The sequence below is a fragment of the Porites lutea genome, chromosome 9 (assembly GCF_958299795.1).
Source record: "Porites lutea chromosome 9, jaPorLute2.1, whole genome shotgun sequence".
NCBI lineage: Eukaryota > Metazoa > Cnidaria > Anthozoa > Scleractinia > Poritidae > Porites > Porites lutea.
Window position 1 is genome coordinate 352315 of NC_133209.1, and position 20881 is coordinate 373195.

General features: G+C 38.7%; 2 protein-coding genes across 2 annotated transcripts; both read left to right on the top strand.

The window, feature by feature from the left end:
• Positions 1-1279: 1279 nt before the first annotated feature.
• LOC140947865 (kelch-like protein 25) lies at positions 1280-3369 on the top strand. Its single transcript, XM_073397075.1, has one exon. It carries the CDS (start codon positions 1325-1327, stop codon positions 3101-3103), a length of 1779 nt encoding a protein of 592 aa, XP_073253176.1. The 5' UTR covers positions 1280-1324; the 3' UTR covers positions 3104-3369.
• Positions 3370-8953: 5584 nt separating this feature from the next.
• On the top strand, positions 8954-12050 carry LOC140948730 (uncharacterized). The gene is made up of 3 exons (XM_073397995.1): positions 8954-10156; positions 10691-10920; positions 11170-12050. The coding sequence occupies exons 1-3, from the start codon at positions 9120-9122 to the stop codon at positions 11520-11522; spliced, it is 1620 nt and encodes a 539-aa protein (XP_073254096.1). The 5' UTR covers positions 8954-9119; the 3' UTR covers positions 11523-12050.
• The last annotated feature ends 8831 nt before the right edge of the window (positions 12051-20881 follow it).

A 20881-nucleotide genomic window follows, 5' to 3' on the forward strand; every position in this document is an offset into this window, starting at 1 on the left:
CAACGTTGTCACTTGGTTGAAAACCAGCAATGGATACATTCTTGGCCGGGGAACATCCTCCCGCCCAACATCCCTGTATATTTGATTGGGGTATAAACAACTACCCAACATCATTCATGCTCTTTGTTCACAAATAGACAAATTTACAACCAAGATCCAAGCTTGTTTCCTCGCCCTTCTACTTTGCATTTGATCCTAATGCACCTATCAATGTAAACCCCGTGGGGGGGGAGTGCGGGCAAGGGGTGGGGATTTGACAAATTTTAAAATTTTTCGATCAAATTCCCCAGGGTGGGAAACGAAAGGTCAATCAAAAGTGTCAAAAAGCCCCCACCCCAGGGGAAAAAATCTAAACAAACAATCCTATAATACTATATAAAACGAATAAAAGAACTTTTCAAACACATTGTTACTACTTTTATTTACGGTTAACGGAAGCTCCATTAAATTACTCGCTGTAATTAAGTATTTTCTCTCTCCACTAGCATATCTTATCTTGAACAACAAAATCACTCCAGGAAGATTGACCGTGCTATATAATATTAATAAAACGTAAAATGCTTTATAACATCTGCTCAACATGTCGGAACAGGTCGGATCAGTGACCCATAAAAAATCCTCTGACTTTCATGGTGGAATTCGATTTCAATCGAGTTTTACAATCAGGTGGGAACTTGAAGATAAAAACTTCCTCAAAATAGACATTATCTGTTTAGATGACAGTTTAAAGTATCGGATTATGGCGATTAAAACAAATGAAAACTTCATACCTTTCTCCAACAACGTGACTTTCAGGAAGCCTCAAGGGACGGACTTGGTAACTGCTTCTGAATTGATACCAGGCTTCTGTCGGTCAAAGTCAAATGTCCCGACCCCGGGGTTGCTTCACACGATCAAAAGCCCGACAGCGGGGATAGTCCCAGGTATCAAATCCCCTCCCCTTGCCCGCACTCCCCCCCCCCCCCCCCCACGGGATTTACATCGATAGGTGCATAATAAGACCTAATAAGCTTAAAAACTCTTAGCGCACAAGTGAGCAACTTAAGTTCTTATGTGCCTAAATCGCTTATTTAAAAATCCCTCTGGTAGCTAGAATTTGTATGCGGAATTGTTTCCGTCTTACCTTGTTAGTTCAATGCAGAATCGTCTTCTCCCTTCTTTCTAGCGTGGCTGACATAAGGCTGACATACACATTGCAGAAAATCCTCGGAAGATCGGCTTCCGAAGATTTCTCGGGACCAGGCCTCTACCGATACTCAAAAAATTCAAATTCAAAATGGCCGTCTATAGTCAAGTAAAGTACGCTTTTTATAACAACCAAGACATGAATTCGCTACTTGAACCAATAGCAAGCGACGATATGCAACAGTTTTGTGTTGAAATGATGAAACGCCTCGATATTCAACGAAAGAACGAGTCTTTCTGTGACGTGATTCTAGATGTCGGCTCTGGTGACGGCAAGGCCCGTTTGAAAGCTCACGGAAACGTGCTTTGTGCAGCAAGTCCGTTCTTTTACAGCGCCCTCACCAACGACATGAAAGAAAAGAAAGATGGTGTAATCCGTTTGGAAGAAACCAACAAAACTACGATGGAAAAGGTGCTAGAGTTTGTCTACACAGGGCGTGTTGAAGTCACGCAATACGAGGCCTTTGATTTGCTGGAAACGGCAGAATTCTTCATTATCCCGAGTCTGAAATATGCTGCGGGCAAGTTTATCTCGCAAAATCTGCTGACTCCCTCAAACTGTATAACAGTTTATTATTCTGCTCAGAGGTATCAATGCCCCGAATTGCAGCAAAAAGCAAGAAATTGTATCTTTGAAAATTTTGTGAGTGTGACAGGTTGTGAAGAATTTCAGAATTTAAGCATAGAACAAGTTGAAGAATGGATTTCAAGCGATGAAATCAGTGTGAACGAAGAGGAAGACGTTTTTAAAGTGATTACTGGGTGGATGAAAGAAAACAAGCGAAAAGAGCAAGAACGATTTTTCGAGTTGTTTCGCCATGTTCGTGTTATTTACATGTCACCCACGTATGTTGTTAATGAGGTTTTGTCGTGTCCCTTGGTGAAAGGATCTGAGACGTGTACCGCGTTTGTACAAGATGCAATGAAAGACGTCTCCACTGGTACAGAAGAATGCTATTTTGCTCAGCCACCAAGAATTTGTCTAAAGAAATTTGAAGATTGCCTTGTTGGTTGTGGAAAGGAGAAACTCTACGGTTATGTCCCTACCGAGAACAGATGGTATGAGATGGCAAACTACCTGAGTCCAAAATTGTTTCCTTTTCATATGGCTGCCTGTGATGGCAAACTTTATGTCACTGGGGGAACTTTTAATCCTCATCAATCTACAATAGAGGAATATAATCCATCCAGAAACTCGTGGACACGTTTGAATTCTTACACTAGTGCAATTGCTTGCATTTTGCCTGCAGTCATTAACTTTCAAGGATCTCTGTTTGTTATTGGCGGGAAAAAGGAACAGCAAAGGAACAAGGAGAAAGGAAGTAATCATGTCTATAAATACAGTCCTGGCACAGATCATTGGCAAGTGTTAGCTTCCTTAAGAGTTGGCAGATCTGCTATATGTGCAGTGGCTGATAGAAACTCTTTATATGCAATAGGAGGTGAGTCTAATAATGAACGCTTAGATGTAGTGGAGAGCTATGACCCTCACCGAAATTCCTGGCATAAGCATGCCAGGACGCTGGAAAAGAAAGCCCATTCCTTTGGTGCAATTTTCAGAGGCAAAGTCTACGTCTTTGGTGGATTTAAAAGTCGGCAATTCGATTCATGTTCAAGTCTTATTGAAATGTACGATCCTGACTCAAACACGTGGACCGGTATCGAGAGCACAGGAATCCCAACATGGCCATTTGGTGTTGTCAGCTTTAAAGGAGACTTGTTTGTGCTTGGCTGGTGGCGCAGACATTTGACCCAGAACTGCTCATTGAAGGTTTATGATGTCGATTCAAATGAGTGGAAACATGAAGCAGTGGATCCCAGTAAACCAAATGGTTTCAATCTGACCAACTTGGCTCCAATCAGAATTCCAAGGGACATATTAAATGAATGCAGAGCTGTACCAAAGGAGCATTTATAATTCATCTTTTGACTATAAAAGAAATTGTTTTAAATCGGGAGACCGGCCGTTTCAATATTGCCCTGTCTAAACCCTTTTAGGTTGACCTGATAGGCTACTCACGTTAACCCAAGAAAACATTATATGTTTTCATCATTTGAAAAAGTGGAGAAAGAAATCACTTATTTTTTTGTATTCTTCTACTGCAAGCACCTCTGTTGGAAGCATTTATATATATCATGATTATAGACCATTATAAAAATTTAGCAAAGTTTAATAAAAAACACATTTTTTTTGTGGTACACAGTAGACTCAAAAGAATTGAAAATACATGTTATTGTTGTTGAAAGGAAAGTGTTTCCTTTCACATGAGTTTTAGCTTGTTCCACTTGACTTTTAAGAGAAAGTCATATCCTGCTCGCATATTTTGTTGTATAATTTCGTTTTAAATATTCCTTTGTTAATGAATGTTACCAAGACGTAAAGGGACAAATGATTTTTTAGTATTTACACGAATTGGTGGCTATAATTAAAATTTGACTGATTTGTTGCAATATCAAACCTGCCGATACGTATTATTTTATTCGGCGGTCGTTACTTTAGACGTCAAAACTACCAATTCGGCGGCCGGGAAAGGAAACCTTTCTTAAAAGTGAACTACATCACTTCATTTCTCATTTCCTTTAGTAATGACAAGATTCTTCTGGTTATTTTACTCTGGACGACAGGACCGCTTATAAATTCTTACTGAGGTTAAAAATTTTCCATTTACTCTCGGTAAAAAGTAATAACAACGCGGTCAACAACTTTTATTTCCATCAGCAAATAATATTACAGGAAGTGAAGACCCGAAAATAGCTGAAATACTAATTGAGGCGGGTTGGACACAACGGAAATTTTTTTATAGATATTTTTCGTTATAAATATCTGTAAACGTTTTTCTTTACAGAAATAAAAGAAGTTGGGTGATGGCATTTCTAAAAAAGAACAAGTTTTATACCTTGACAAGTTCTAACAATCCACTGATTATTGACAATGGCAAAAATCGTTTGAAATCATGACATTTTAGAGATGTTGAGGACATCTAGCCATTTGTTTCAAGTAATTTTATCAAGTGTTACGAGTTTCCGTGCAACAAACTCCAAGCAATTTTTTTACGATGATATATTGATGCTGTATTGTTGTTTATCTCGAATTAAATAAAAACATTTCACTTTTTAAAAATATTTAATAATATTGAGCGGGAAACTGAGCTGATGTTTGCGTTGTTAATTTCGGGGAAATTCCTTATAGAGACCTTTAATAAGATGTCTAGTTTTGGAGGCAAGGCCGACAGTCTACAATTTTAGCCGTACCTGGGTGATTTCGAAGGTTATGAGTAGCCTTAGGAACATCCATTGGTGGAATTTCGCGAAATTTAGCAGTTGCAAAACTCTTTTCAAGTGATGGTATTCAGTAAGATCTTAGGAAAACATTTCAGCAATTTACGAGACAAAAAAAATAGCATTTAAAAATACACTCAATTATATTGACAGTCACTTATCTAGAAACGTAATATTGTTGTTTATTCCGATTTATTTTAAAGTACTTTATAAATATATTTTAATTGTTTGAATAGTTACTTTCCAAGCAATCCCCAACCTATCTTTCCAGCTCAAAATAGCTTTCCATGTTCCCATACTTTTTTATTGACCGAACGTGGTCGAGTGCCGCGGTCTCGATGAAAATGTTATGGGAAAATGGTACAGCGTGATCTTGATCTTTCACTCCGGCTTGGACAATAATGCAATGCATGTTGTCGTTGATTATTTAACCGTGTTTGAGAAAAGAAATTTGTACACATAAATACTATGAATTATTGGTCAGCGAAGATATTTGACCTTTCGAAGTTAATTTTAAATGTAAAATATATTTAAACGGATTTTCTGTCATATTTTAGTCTCTAATATTTTTTCACACATGATGTTTTATTTGTAACTATTTCAATCTTAGATGTAAAATTTGTTGTTGTTACTTTAATTTTTTATTTCTTTGTTTTTATGTTACATAAGTAATAGGCTTAATTTTGTGTTTTGGTCTCCGATAAGGTCCCCCCACCCCTACCACCGTCAACGATGTTGTACAGTGGAACCCCGCCTTACAGCCAGCTCGGTAATGAGTTCACCTCGTTATTACGGGCAATATTCTTTTGGCCGCACGGCAAAACGGCCATACATTTTCTTGTAAAAAAAAACCTTCGTCAATACGGTCACCCGACGGCCAATTTTTCTTTTGGCCCAAATCATGTTTTGAGGTTAGTATTGACTGCATTTGTGATGATGTCATAAGCGGTTCGGTAGCGAGGTCAAAAGGTCTCAAAAGACGGCGTCCCGGTGACAATGACAGGGCAATATTTGTGTTAGGTGGGGTGAGGCACTGCACGACGCAATCGCTAGTGTCACGTATATCAACTGAAACACCGACTACTATACTAGTGTTTTCAAACTGGTTTTGTTTATAATTTCCGGTGAAATGTTCAGACCATATTTGGGACATTTTACTAAAACAAGCTAACCTACAATCCTCGTCAAAAGTGTTGGGAAGGTTGCCCTTTTTACCTTTTCTTTTCCATCCTCCCCCCTCCCCTGGCCCAATGTTCATCAAAACGTTAATTTTTGTACGCGCAATTGTTCTGTTATATCCCAACATTGAATAGGGGGACGGGGGATATTTAGCAAAAGAGAAAACTCTCTTTTTTCAGGATTAAAATGGACTACTGTTAAGTTGTACAACCTTTCCAACTACTTTTGTCTGTGATTGTAGCCTATCTCGGAGCCTGGAACAGGCTATGACTAACTAAACTGCAAGGCTAGACCCCAATATTGACGTGACTATTAGTAAACAAAATTGACATCGAAAGACACGAGTTAAAGCGCGTTTGGAGTTTTTTTTTTTTAACATTATTTATATAGAAAGATTTTTGTCGTTTTGCAAAGTCTTAGCAAGCATTTTAAAGAATGAAAGATGGTTTACATAAACACTTCAACCAAAAGATGCGTCATAGACTTCCATTTATCGAAAGGCGATACAAGTGTTAAAAACCCTCAGCTGGTCATGAACAAGGATGTTATGTACTGAGTTAGTAGCTGATTTGACCGTTTTGCCGGCAACTAACACACTCACTGTCTGTAAAATGAACGAGAAAGTTCAAATACTGCACGAGGCACGTTCGAAAGTTAACTGGCAGAGTTAATAGGGAAGTTCTTCAGTTCTTCAGAGCATTCCAGAATTGTGCACAGGGCACGAAAGTTTAAAAGATTGCAATAAAACGTGTGGGAGATCTTAGATCAAGTCACGCTTCAAGACAAGGTACTTGTAAGTTATTTGCCCCTATAAGAACTCACTAGAACTCGCCAACAAGAGCTGTCTTCCGGCGGGGCTAGTGAATATTATGATTACTATCTCATGGTTCATGAAATCAAATCCCTTTTTGATATTCGTAAATTCTGCATGTTTATCTCCAAACCAACTCCTCTGTTTTTCTATAAAATGTTATGTTATATTATGTTATCCTTTATTTAAGTTTTCATCTGCTTTGTTTTTGTGTAAAGTATTTTAAAATGTTAAAGCAAAGCCAGAAATATAAAAAAATACTGCTAATTTGATATATTCGTGGTGGTATTTAGCACTATAAAGTAAAAAAAAAAAAATTACGAAAAATCGCAGGGGGCATAACGGCGACAAGCCTTAAAATAATTATGCGGAGTCATAATTGGGTAACATAAAGTGAACGTAATTCCGGCCGTCAAGAAGTAAACATGATACTTTTGAGATGTCTAAAGTTTGCTTTTCCACGTGCTCAACACGGAATCAAACGCTTACGTAAGAGGAAATCCTGCATGTATAAAAGCAGATGCAACTTTCACTGGAGCTATGTTTTGTCTGCGGCTGTTTCCAGAGGTCCCGCTGCCTTCTTCAAGTAGGTGAGTTGAACACTTATAGTATTTGACAAGCAATCAAGGGTCAATTATTAGCTTTGGAACACATGCCTATATTTCTATGAAGAGTTGGTTTTGTAGTAGATACAATGATGTTCTGATATTAAATAAGCTAACGGGTCATTCGGGATCAGGATTCAGGATTGAACAATTTGGGCCTGTAGATTTGCGACTGATTACTCAGGTCTAAACGGCGTTATTGCGGAGCCCTGTATCTCCTGCCCCTAGTTCTGTTTCTGAAGCCGGAGATGCAGTGATGTGTCTCCGGTGCTCTAATATTAATAGAAACAAATTTTTATAGCTAACGAGTTATTCGGGATGTCTGAACAGGTGGTAAGATTAACTCAGGTCTAAACGTTATTACGGAGCCTGTCTCTCCTCAGTCAGTTTATCCTTTACCTGACCCTGTCCTTTTCTTAAGGAGATATAGTGATGTGTCTCTTATGACCGATTACCGTGTGAATATTCGGTCCTTAACCCAAATTTCAATGAGCACAAAATCAGAGCATCGAAAGGAATATAGGAAGTTATTTAGGACGATATAAGTTTCCGAGACTTTCACCTAAAACTAAATCTTACTCTAACAATAGACGCAGTAGACAAGAGAGAAATACAATTGGTGTGCATTAATCCCCTCAGGTTTTCATCAGAGAAACTCAAGCTGTACCTTACAATATGCCTCCAGTTGATGAAACAGGATATAGCGGCGCCTGTCCTTCAGATCTGCGGCTTAGTAAAGCCATATCAACGGAAGAAAGTGTTGAAGAAATACCCAAGTCTGGTAAGATAGGAATTTAACTTGAATGACAGATAACGAGAAAGAACAACCAACCACTTTATTTCTGGCAATCAGTGGTTTCGCTACCTGTACCCATGTACGCCCGCAAGTTGTCTAGCGTAATTCAATCAGTTAATCAAATATTTATTATGTAAGGATACATAAAAGGAAACGTCGGAGGTTATCCCTATATATCGAGGACGCTTCCTACATAAAATATAAAATAAATATACTACAATGTAAAATTTAAGAATAATTAAGAAATTGCTAAAAAATTCTACAAAATCAGTTTTACAATACTTTCTAAGTTTACTTCAAAAAATACTGAAATCCTGTTCGTGCACTATTTAATTAGGAAGAGCGTTCCACTGTTTAATAATTCTAATAAAGAATGAGTGTACTTATAATTTGTTTAACAGTCTAAATTAGCATCTTGAAGTCCCAGGGGGCTTGAAGTCTCACCTAAGTTTGTGAGTTAAATGAGGCAAATTAGCTACATACAAGAGCTTACAGTGACCCCAGAGAGGATGCCCCCACCCCCCCCTTTTTTCAGGGAGCTTAAGCAAAAGACTACGGCGACGACAACGAGAACGGCAAAAAGCAATAGGTTTATATAAGGTCGAGGACGACCTGCAACACAAGACAACAACTTTTTTTTCCCGAAGTTCGTTACAGTCCTTTAGAATTCAACTCCAAGAAAATCTTCCAAAGCGTGATAAAGTTTGAGGCAGCGCGATTCACTGTTTTAAAACCTCTTTATAAAGTTTGTAACAAGTTTTTGTTTTAATCTGTCCGTTTACTTGAGACTACTGAAGCCACGTCTTTCGTCACATGTTACTGAAAAAACTGTTCAGGATTTTTGACTGTAAAACTAACAACTTCTGTTTCTATCAAAAGTAATTTGCTTTGACTCAATGTTTTCCCCAGTGAGTTTTTTAAGGCTTGTAGATAAGGAGTTCCAGCTGGTTTCAGCTTAGCCCCCTCCCCAAACACCCTCACATCGAAACTTGCTCCGTGGTCACTGATATTCCTTGGACTCATCAAACTGCCCTCCTCTTCTTTATTAAGATATAGTAATTGCACCCTAGACAGATACAAATAAGCATTAAGAAATTGTTGAACGAATTTCTTTTTAGTACCACTACAGTCTTTAAACGATGAAAGGGGACAAAGTGAATCCCTTTTAGCCAGAACAGCATCGGCTGCCCCATTGCAGTCTTACGCTACTGTCTACAGTAGGCCTAATTCAAATCCAACTGCTGAGCCAGAGAAAACTACTAATATGGAAACTACAGGGAATGTGGACAAACACATTCCAACTGCAAATGTCTGCTATGGTGGGGACGTTGAATTAGGAGAAGCCGTTAACCTCAAGACAGGAAGGCAGCTCTTCCGTTGGAATCTGATCTTTAATTTCATCTTGTGGATCCTTGTTCCTCTTCCTATCTGGTTGCCTTTCGTCTCCCAAGAGATTTCCCTTTTTCTCCTTCCAAGCATCCAGGGGGCCTTTATCGTATTCTGGATTTGCGTCTGCTTGTTCGCCATAAGAACTACAGCTGTCATGTTTTGGCACAGAAAGACGGACTTCAAATCCAAGTGCGACGAGTTGATTAAGAAATGTAACAAGGATCCTGAAGCACAGACAGCTGAGAAGACACCCATCCAACACGTAGCAGTCTTGGCTTGTTATAAGGAGCCTGTGGATTTGATTGCTGCTTCAGTTCAAACTCTGGCCAATCAAACTGTTGCTTCCAGAGTAACCATGGTGGTGTCATTCGAGGAAAAAACTCCGAACCTGTGCAACAAACAGCAGGATTTGGCAAAACTCTTCGGATCACGATTCCGTGAACTTATTTTTGTTACGCACCCCTTTGGCATGGAAGGAGAGATCCCAGGAAAGTGTTCCAACAGCAACTGTGGCATTAGGACAAGTATAGCACACATGAAGAGAAAGGCTGGCAGTAACTTTGATCCAGATAGGATCCTTATAACAACTGGCGATGCAGACTCCAAATTTCATCCAAGATACATGGAGGCGCTGGAGTACAAATATGAGCGAGAATTCATTAAAACAAAAGATCTCGATAGAAAGATGGTAAACTGCTTGTTCCAGTCACCACTACTCTATAACTGGAATTTAGATGCAGCATCTGTTGTTACCAGATTGACTGGCATGTTGCGTGCATTCCTCATGATGGGAGCCATGATTCCATTTAATGTCAACACTATGAGCATATACAGCTTCTCAGCCTCTCTGTGCATGGCTGGGCAGTATATCCATCCTGCATACCAGATGGAAGATATAATCGCTCTCATAAGGTAAGATGAAGTAACGTACATACACAAAAAAAAGAACTGCACTCTTTTTGAACACCCCGTGTATAATCTGCTTAAGGAACACAACAATTACTTTTTTCCTGAACTTTATCCACGGTGGTACATTTATATCATGATTCGTGTTGCTATATTCTTTATATTGAGAATCGCTATGGCCGAGTGAGCATAGCTAGTATTTATCAACTGAGTCAAGAAAGGCACTTTACACCGAAAAAAGATTGAAAAGCTAACTCGCACGCTAGTCCTTCGTCAGAGCGAACCAAGGAATTGTAGGTAGTGTGGTTCATTTATCGAGCGGCCGCGGAGCGATCCTATTTAATAGTGTGAACTGGCAACATAAAAAACAAGAATAATTAAGTTGAATAAAAAGCGTTTATTGATTCCGAGGAGATTTAGAGAACCGATCTGAGACATGAGTTTTATTGCAGGTCACAAAGTTAGATTTTTAGCAGGGAAGGTCAATTTATGGTACTGTTATTGATCTGTCTTTTTTCTTTTTGTCTGATGACGTCATAGGTGGATGGGAGTCTGCAAGAGACGGCTTCGCATTGTAATGGTTCCCGTACCCACTCTTTCTGGTCCAACATCTGGAAGGGTGATTGAGGAGGAGTTGGAGGAATGGGCTCGACAGGCGCGAAGATGGACCATTGGAGCTGCTGAGGTGTTTCACTACTTCATGGTCAAATCAAGCAATATTCCATTCTTTACTGCCTTGTCCTGGGGAATCACTTTCATCATCTATTATGGTAATTACTTATCTTTATTTATAATCGTCATCTTCACTGTAACAAAATTCTCCAATTTGATTGGCTATTGGCATTTCAGCATTTAATAAGACAATGTAATAGGACAACTCGTCACGTTACTCTCTTTGTCCCGTTCTCGATTTTACGGAATAAGCCGCCATGCAGGGTTTTATTTTGAAAATATAAGTGATATCACACATTTGGAGCGATTTTAATAAATTCGCTTAATTCTGTCCATTCCTTTTACAGGTATTATCTTGTGTTGCTCGTCACTCTACAGCGTTACGTTGGCGATCTCCGTTAACTTTCTGTTTGTGGAGGTTCCAGTCATTCTTGAGTGGGGAATGTTAGCTTTCCTTGTGTTCAACTACGCTGTCTTCGCCTTGATCTTCTTGCTGGATCGAGTCACAGTCAGGCTGACGGAGCCGAGAGTAAAGGAGAGGATCTCTTTCGTTAGAAATCTTTACCAATGGATCGTATCACCGTTTGTGCTGATGGCCTACTCCATAGTGGAACTGTACGCCCTACATGAGGTCATGATACGAGGAAAGAAGGTGTGCAAGCACGGGGCAAGCAAAAAGGATGCTCTTGGTTCTAAATAAACAACAATTTTCTTTTTTAAAATTTCATGCTTCTCTTCCCGAATTTAAGTATTTTTTGACGCATATTTTCGCAGTACAGGTTCTTTTATGGTCAGTAAATAGGTTTATCAACAGTATTTATCTACGCAATATTTATTATTTTTATTTACAGCAGACAAACGTAAAATAACAACGTTGCAACCAACAATACGTTTCATAGCATTTTTAGCATCGAAGTAAATGTACCTATTTCATTCGTACTCATTTTATTGGCGAAAAAAAAATCTTGCGCCATTTTCTCGGCCAATCGAAAGCAAGATCGTAGCCAATTCTCACGCGGTTGCACGAGTTATTGTTCGTGTCAGTGGAATTTAGCGATAAGCAGGCTTGAATATTTCCTAGTTAAAAAATTAATTTTATTTCAGACTTAACGGAATTTAGTGTATTTAATTTAATATATTTTTTGGAAATGTAAATATATTTAGTATTAATTTATAAGCGGAATTGTAAGGTAAAAAAGTGTTGAGGAGGACAATAAAAGCGAAACCTTGCAAGTGCGTCATCTTTTTTTAATAACCTTTTTTTAAACAAAGTAAATAATGGTCAGTTCAGGTTCAGAAAGAGATTGCAAAGGCTTGACAACATATTTCACGTTCCGTTAACACAAGATTTAAGATGAGATCTCCTGACTACATGAAGCGGTTTATCTTTCCTTAACTGCTGTAAAGCTTTCTTGAAATTTTCCGACTGATGAATAGTTTGAGTGGGGGCAGCCTAACTACTCTGGATACTGAGTCAAATCCAAGGTAAACATTCGGCTCACTGTGCAGTCTTTGTCAGGCTAGAAAGCAAAAAGAAACGTCATTAATGAACGTCAGTAACTCAAGTGATGAAAACACGGGCTGAACTAGACTGTTCAAAATCCCCTACTTTTCCATAAGATCGTCCGGATCATACGGAGGACTGGCCAAAGAACTGGCGCACAAGTTTTCATAAAACATTCTGCACTGGCGTCAATAATTATCTCCCTGGGCCGAGTTGTTCAAAGCTGGGTTGAGATAATCCAGGGTTAGTGCGAGATTTGAATTCAGATTTGAAAGCTTAAAAAGCATTTTAGTTTTAATTCTTTTTGTTCACAGGGTGATGGTTGGAAGTTCTAAAAATAACAGAGAAAATTATCCGAGAAAATGCTTTTGAACATAAAAAAAAGGAACCGGGGTTAAATTTAACCCCGGGTTAAGCGCTAATCGGCCTTCGAACAACTGGGCCCTGATCCAAAGAAGGAAGACACTCCACAGAAGGCAGCAGCCACCAACTATGGGGTTGATGGAGGCCACATCTAAACTGTTTATAACACCTACAGCTGCTACACTCATTTGTTGCAAAAGTACATGCAGGAATAATAATTATAAGGTTACCATAAAATTTCATCAGGACTTATATACTTCTCAATGGCCTGAGTGGAGTATCACGGGAGGATTTTTTGAGTTTAAAGGAGTTATGTTTCTACCTATGGTCTTCATTCAAGGCACCAAAACTAGTTTTAATGATTTTTGCAAACCTATTGCACCCAAAACTACTTGGCTAATGAATGTAAGCATTAGGGTTTTAGCTGTTGTTTGAAACTAGCACATTATTGTAACATCTTTTCTTAAACACTATGAACTATTGTCACTTAATTAACACAACATAACTTTGCACAATCAAGGTTCCCACATGAAACCTGGGCCTTTGAAATTTCTCTTTATTTTGACAAGAGCTAGACAACAGAAAATGCTGAGCAAAAGCTTTTCTGGCTTGTAATTTCATGACAATTGCAATTCATTAAGGATTTAGGAGCACGAGTTATAAGTAATAATCTAGGAAGATCAGCCTTCAAGTCTTTCACCTTCATTTCCTATACGTTGTTACTAGTACACAAAACGTAGGAAAAGGAAAAACGAGCGTGATTAATTGCACACAATTTATTTTCTGTACCACAAACAACAAGTCATCAATTTTACAAAGTTTCAGATTCTTGAACACCATGAAATGAGTGGATTTTAAATTTTTTTTGTGTGAAAGTCACATGTTGACACACTAACAGTTTCCTGGTTCATGATGTCTGTTAAAATATTGCTTGTCTTTGGCTTAACTACCAGGACCTGGAAAAAAGCTGTGCATAATTTTTTGTGGTATTTATGGTTTAATCAAATGGATTAATTTTGCACAAAATACAACAGCTCTCCCATGGGATTCAGATATGACATGGCGTAACAGAACCATTACCTGTAGGGTTATTATTAATGCTGATTTGTCTACACTCATTTGAAGACTGTCACCAAAGACAGCTAAACTTATAGTGTATAAGAAAGTGGTAGAATAACTTAAGTTGGGTCATGCTTATGGTGCTTAAGCGGGTCATGCTTATAGTGGCTAGAGGAAATCAACGGCACTCTGGCCCTTAGAGACAGCCCTGAGCCTTAACTGTTTAATAAGCCTGTAGTGTTAGTCAAACAAATTCAGAATTAGCACAAGGCATTTTGCCTTATCAGAAACCACTATGTATATAAAGCCAATATATAACCTAATTGCAGGAGCTTTATATTTCTCGTAGTGTTTGTTGAACTAATTAAGCCTTGGGCAGTAGGTTTTAGGTGATATACTCCCGAACGTAGCTGGTTTTGCTGCCTTTTGGGAGATTGTAAGATAAACAGAAATGTATTAAAATGCATTACAAACCATGGTCAATGAATATTAAGCTGTTTCTGTCTTTTTCAATGGCTGATAAATACGCTACATGTAACAAATTGTATCTGGTGTATGAAAAAAATGCTCTTAAAAACCACTTTTTCCTTTTTAATGTGGTTACCAAACAGCAACACTGGGGTAGGTTTTGGGCCCATAACTGCCACCTACTGTAATCTGCGGACCTTTTCTTTGACAGATTTTGCCTTCAAAATGATGCCTCATTATTTTAAGAAATAAATCAACGATTACCTCACTCTGGGCACTAGCTTGTACCAAAGCTCATCTTTTGAACTTGTCTTCATTTCAAACATTACACCTTGAGAAGTAAAATGATGCCCTTTTGGGCTTAACAAATCTCAGTGTAATGCTGATTTTCAGAGCATCTGATCTCATGGCGGCCATGCTCGTGGTTAAGAACAAAAGCATTTACTTTAGTAAAATCTTCATTCTTTTTTCATGCAAATTGTGCAAAAAAGTTTTCTAAATTGTTTTCTCCACCAACATTGTCACTTGGTTGAAAACCAGCAATGGATACATTCTTGGCCGGGGAATATCCTCCCGCCCAACATCCCTGTATATTTGATTGGGGTATAAACAACTACCCAACATCATTCATGTTCTTTGTTCACAAATAGACAAATTTACAACCAAGATCCAAGCTTGTTTCCTCGCCCTTCTACTTTGCATTTGATCCTAGTAAGACCTAATAAGCTTAAAAACTCTTAGCGCACAAGTGAGCAGCTTAAGTTCTTATGTGCCTAAAACGCTTATTTTAAAATCCCTCTGGTAGCTAGAATTTGTATGGGGAATTGTTTCCGTCTTACCTTGTTAGTTCAATGCAGAATCGTCTTCTCCATTCTTTCTATCGTGGCTGACATTAGCTGACATATACGTAGCCGAAGATCGGCTTCCGAAGATTTCACGGAACCAGACCTCTACCGATACTCAAAAAATTCAAATTCAAAAATGGCCGTCTATTGTCAAGTAAAGTACGCTCTTTCTTACAACCAAGACATGAGTTCGCTACTTTAACCAATAACAAGCGACGATATGCAACAGTTTTGTGTGGAAATGATGAAACGCCTCGATATTCAACGAAAGAACGAGTTTTTCTGTGACGTGATTCTAGATGTCGGCTCTGGTGACGGCAAGGCCCATTTGAAAGCTCACGGAAACGTGCTTTGTGCAGCAAGTCCGTTCTTTTACAGCGCTCTCAACAACGACATGAAAGAAAAGAAAGATGGTGTAATCCGTTTGGAAGAAACCAACAAAACTACGATGGAAAAGGTGCATGCTAGAGTTTGTCTGCACACAGGAAGCCCAAGCGAACTATGTGTGGGTTCGGGCTTCAGAGGTCATTTGGTCGGAATATACTAGAATTATTAGTGTATTATCTGATGCCAAATAAATGCAAAAAGTCTTAAAGATATGAAGTCTTCTTGTTTGTTTATCTGTACTAGTAGCCTAGTAACGAAGGTCGAGATTTCTTGCATTATTACATGTGATTATGCTACGCCAAAAGTGACAAAATATCAAAGGTGCAACTTTTTAATTCAAATCCACCAATTCACTATCAAGATCGATATTGCCTTTTGAATGTGTCAAGATTGTAGAATTTAATCTCAATTCCCACGTGTTTCATGTCATTATCAGGAGGCTCCTGCATGTATCAAGAGACACGTTTTCTAAATCAAGATGCATGTTTTTTAAATCAAGAAGGGAGACGACAATTTTTGAGCAGTTTTGTTTCCGAGAGGGACTGAAACCTAAAAATCTGCCCTCCATGAAGAATCCCGCCCATTCTAGCCCATTCCCGCCCTCCCGCGTGAGACATGGCGGAGGAAGGAATCGAAGGACTTGTCAGAAGAATCATTCGAGCAGCCCAAGGAGTTAACACATCTCGAACACATCTCAAACGCGTCAACACCTGACGAAGAACTGAGGCGGCGATTTAAGAACGAGATAGGCTCGATCAGAAAGAAAGCAGAACAGGCTCTCGTAGAAGCGCTGGTGAAATATCACCACAGGCGCGCAGAACGATTAACAATAAATCTCGCAGGAACACTGTAAGGAATAATATAGGAATACTAAGCAGACGTCTCACCAGAAAACGCAATCACCGGCTAAAAAGAAAACTGTCAACAAAGATGACAATGTAAATTGAAGACCAAGATTAGCGAAGTCGATGTATTGTTAGAACAAATGAGATCACAAGTGGGTGCGAATAAACAAAGTGAATCTTACTCTTGTCTCTTATAAGACTCCTTAGAAGTAAGGGGAAAAGGGAAAGCAAACCGCAGAGATAACAAAGCGGCCAAAAACCGCAAAAGAAAAGGGTGGAGAAAAATCAAAGACAAAAAGCGCTTTTTTAACGCCATTGAGTCACGCAAACGGTATATCAAAAACCTGTCAAATGAAAAACTGACAGATAAGCAAATTACTCTACTATCGCGTGGTCTAAAGTTTATCCCTACACCCGTGACAAAAGAAAATCTTATCAGGCGCCAGCTTCTCGCGGATTTCAATCAATTTACGAGACGAATACGACTACAATATATTTTTCACGGGGAAGAAAACGAACCTCATCCTTTCCACGTGAAGTCGGACTGGGAACCACCAGTCCAGCTATCTGTAGCTCTGTAGCTCTGGAGACCTTCAAGCCTATACAAAAAAAAAAACACAACGAGAGGGTATTACCACTGTATGCCTTGCATACGAAGAATTTCACCAAGGAAACCCTCCAGTTCCTACCAGGTTTGTAAGCGAAATGCTTAGTCTGATCTGACTACTAGAAAACTCGTTCCAATTTAACGAGAAAGATTATCTTCAAACCCATGGAACAGCCATGGGCAAGAAAATGGCCGTAGCCTTTGTTAACATCTTCGTGGCCAAAATAAAAAGAAGAAATACTCAGACAGAGGAGAACAAGTCCCATCCCACAATCAAATTCACACACGGCTGAAATATCAGAAACAGAGACTGCATTCTTGGACACGAGAGGTACAAAGGTGTCAGATTCAACAAGGATTCTATCCTTTGCGTGCGAACACACTTCAAGCCTACAGAAACATTCCAATACACCAATTTGTATTCGTGTCACCCATCAGGCGTCACAAAAGGCTTCATCAAAGGAGAAGCTTTAAGCCTTCTACGAACAAATTCCTCTGAAACCACTTTTGAAGAGAACATGAGGAATTTTTCAACACGCCTCAAGAATAGAGATTACGCAGCTACAACTGTAGAAAAACATCTCTCAGAGGTCATTTTCGCAGACAGAAAGAAAGCACTAGAACAGAGAAACAAAAATGCAAGTAAGAAAATACTACCCTTTGTAACGCAATACCACCCTGCGTTGCCCAACCTCAAGAACATACTCAAGGGGAAATGGCACCTTATACAGAACCAACCATATCTCAGAAACATCTTTAAGGAACCTCCCCTCATTTCATATCGCAAAGGAAAATCCCTAAAACACACTCAAGTAAGAGCTAAACTATAAAGGTTTTAAGACCAATCTATTTGCGAGCTGCAGGAGTCGTGCAGGCCCGTCAACACTTCCAACCTGTGTGCTCGGTTTCAGTCCCTCTCGGCAACAAAACTGATCAAAAATTGTCGTCTCCCTTCTTGATTTAAAAAACATGCATCTTGATTTAGAAAACGTGTCTCTTGATACATGACATGAAACACGTGGGAATTGAAATTAAATTCTACAATCTTGACACATTCAACAAGCAAATTGATGTTAATTTTATCGATCTTGATAGTGAATTGGTGGATTTGAATTATAAAGTTGCATCTTCGATATTTTGTCACTTTTGGCGTAGCATATTGTGATTCGGGCCCTTATTCTTGGGTTGCACGTGACGTCACCAAAAATCAAACTAAGAAACTATCGATTCTTCTGAGTTTCTACTTTCACGAGGTATTACAGTACCTAAACACCTTTACATAAAATAATTTTTGGTTCGAAAGGGTTCTTCGTTTTGCGAGAGAGGACGCTTGAATTTCCAGGCTTTTGCCTGACGCGGCATTTAGCTGGCGGCCGGGAAAGCTCTTACGTGGGTTAAAAACATGACCGATTTTGGGAGATTTTGCAATCTAAACGTTCCTTGTCTCAGAATTAATATTACTGTAATCTGTATGAGTTCTTCAAGCGAAGAATTCACGCATTAGTAGGAAAACTCGAAAACAGATGTTTCTGTTGGTATCCGGCGGCCATATTGGTGTTCCTGAAAGGGACACCAACATGGCGTTTCCATACAAAGCTCTATAAATTTAGGTAAACCGTTTTTCCCAATATCTCGCATTTGAAATATTTCACAGACCTGATTCTTGGCAAGGGTTTTTGTATATTTATCTATTTTTATTTCCCAGATTCTAGTCCTTCTGTATTGAATGGTTTGCATTTTTATTTTTCATTGCGTGACAGTGCAAGCCAAGAATTGTTCGAATTTTATCACATGTATTCGAATCTACAACGCTAAGAAAAAAAAAATCATGATCACGCGAAATATTGATTCAAAAAGCTCCCTTACCTTTAGTTCATAGCCACTCTGTGTCCTACGGCCGGTTTAAACGCCGTTTAGTCGACTTTCTTTCCATCGAGCACTGAACACTATAAAAGAAGGGTGACCACGTGACATTTACTCCGATCGCCAAAAATTTTATGCTATATTGTATATGCTATCCATGCTATATGTTAGACTTACGATCAAAGTAAAGGTGGGGATGCCAAAGAGCTTCAAAGTAGGAGGGTATCCTCACAAAATAACTGCGTCGAGTCACCTTAAAGGACTTAAAGCGCGTTTGGAGTTGTTTTTTTTTTAACATTATTTATATAGAAAGATTTTTGTCGTTTTGCAAAGCTTTAGCAAGCATTTCAAAGAATAAAAGATAGTTTACATAAACACTGCAACCAAAAGATGCGTCACTGACTTGCATTTATTGGAAAGGCGATACAAGTGTTAAGAACCCTCAGCCGGTCATGAACAAGGATGTTATGTGCTGAGTTAGTAGCTGATTCGACTGTTTTGCCCGCAATTAACACACTCACTGTCTGTAAAATGAACGAGAAAGTTCAAATACTGCACGAGGCACGCTCGAAAGTTAACTGGCTGAGTTAATAGTGAAGTTCTTCATTTCTTCAGAGAATTTCAGAATCGTGCACAGGGCACGAAAGTTTAAAAGATTGCAATAAAACGTGTCAGTAGGAGATCTTCGATCAAGTCACGCTTCAAGACAAGTTACTTGTTATCTGCCCCTATAAGAACTCACTAGAACTCGCCAACAAGGACTCTCCTCTGGCGGCGCTAGTGAATATTATGATTACTATCTCATGGTTCATGAAATGAAATCCCTTTTTGATATTCGAAAATTCTGCATTGTTATCTCCAAAACAACTTTTATGTTTTTTCTATAAAATGTTATGCTATATTATGTTATCGTTTATTTAAGTTTTCATCTGCCTTGTTTTTGTGTAAAGTATTTTAAAATGTTAAAGCAAAGCCAAAAATATAAAAAATACTGCTGATTGGATATATACGTGGTGGTATTTAGCACTATTAAGTAAAAAAAAAAATGACGAAAAATCGCAGGGGACATAAAGGCGAGAAGTCTTGAAATAATTATGCGGAGTCATGCATAATTGGGTAACATAAAGTGAAAAGTACTAACTGATTCCTAACTGATAGCCTGGGAACAGAAACGTAATTCCGGCCGTCAAGAAGTAAACACTACACTTTTGAGATGTCTAAAGTTTACTTTTCCACGTGCTCAACACGGAATCAAACGCTTACGTAAGAGGAAATCCATCTTTGGAAACAAAAAAGTGGAATATTTCCACTAACTGCATGTATAAAAGCAGATGCAACTTTCACTGGAGCTATGTTTTGTCTGCGGCTGTTTCCAGAGGTCCCGCTGCCTTCCTCAAGTAGGTGAGTTGAACACTTAAAGTATTTGACAAGCAATCAATTATTAGCTTTGGAACACATGTAGCAATTTTTATGGAGAGTTGGTTTCGTAGTAGATACAATGGGTCATTCGGGATGATTGAACAATTTGGGCCTGTAGATTAGCAACTGATTACACAGGTCTAAACGACGTTATTGCGGAGCCGTGTATCTCCTACACCTACGTAGTCCTTTTCTGAAGCCAGAAATGCAGTGATGTGTCTCTGTCTCTCTCTAATATTGGTAGAAACAAATTTTGATACTGAGCTAACGAGTCATTCGGGATGTCTGAACAAATTAGGTGGTAAGATTAACTCAGGTCTAAACGTTATTTTACGGAGTGTCTCTCTTCAGTTTATCGTTTACCTGATCCTGTCCTTTTCTTAAGGAGATATATAGTGATGTGTCTCTTATGACCGAAAACCATGTGAATATTCGGTCCTTAACCCAAATATCAATGAGCACAAAATCAGAGCATCGAAAGGAATATTGGAAGTCATTTAGGATGATATATGCAGGTGTCTTTCTCAATTGTCAGTTCAAGCTCAACTTTATTTTCTTTCAACCCACAAATCATGTTAATCATAAATGAAAATAGATTATACTTCTTAGGAGAGAGGTGGAAATTGACCAAAGGAAGAAATTAAATTTTCAAGACAAAGAGAGTTAATCTATGTACAATACTTTCAACTCCGAGAGCTT

Bases quoted from the DNA above. Each gene is read 5' to 3' on its own strand.
- LOC140947865 (XM_073397075.1), top strand. From the start codon at position 1,325: ATGAATTCGCTACTTGAACCAATAGCAAGCGACGATATGCAACAGTTT.
- LOC140948730 (XM_073397995.1), top strand. From the start codon at position 9,120: ATGGAAACTACAGGGAATGTGGACAAACACATTCCAACTGCAAATGTC. The intron at 10,157-10,690 runs GTAAGATGAAGT...ATGACGTCATAG, and splicing joins GATATAATCGCTCTCATAAG to GTGGATGGGAGTCTGCAAGA. The intron at 10,921-11,169 runs GTAATTACTTAT...TTCCTTTTACAG, and splicing joins CACTTTCATCATCTATTATG to GTATTATCTTGTGTTGCTCG.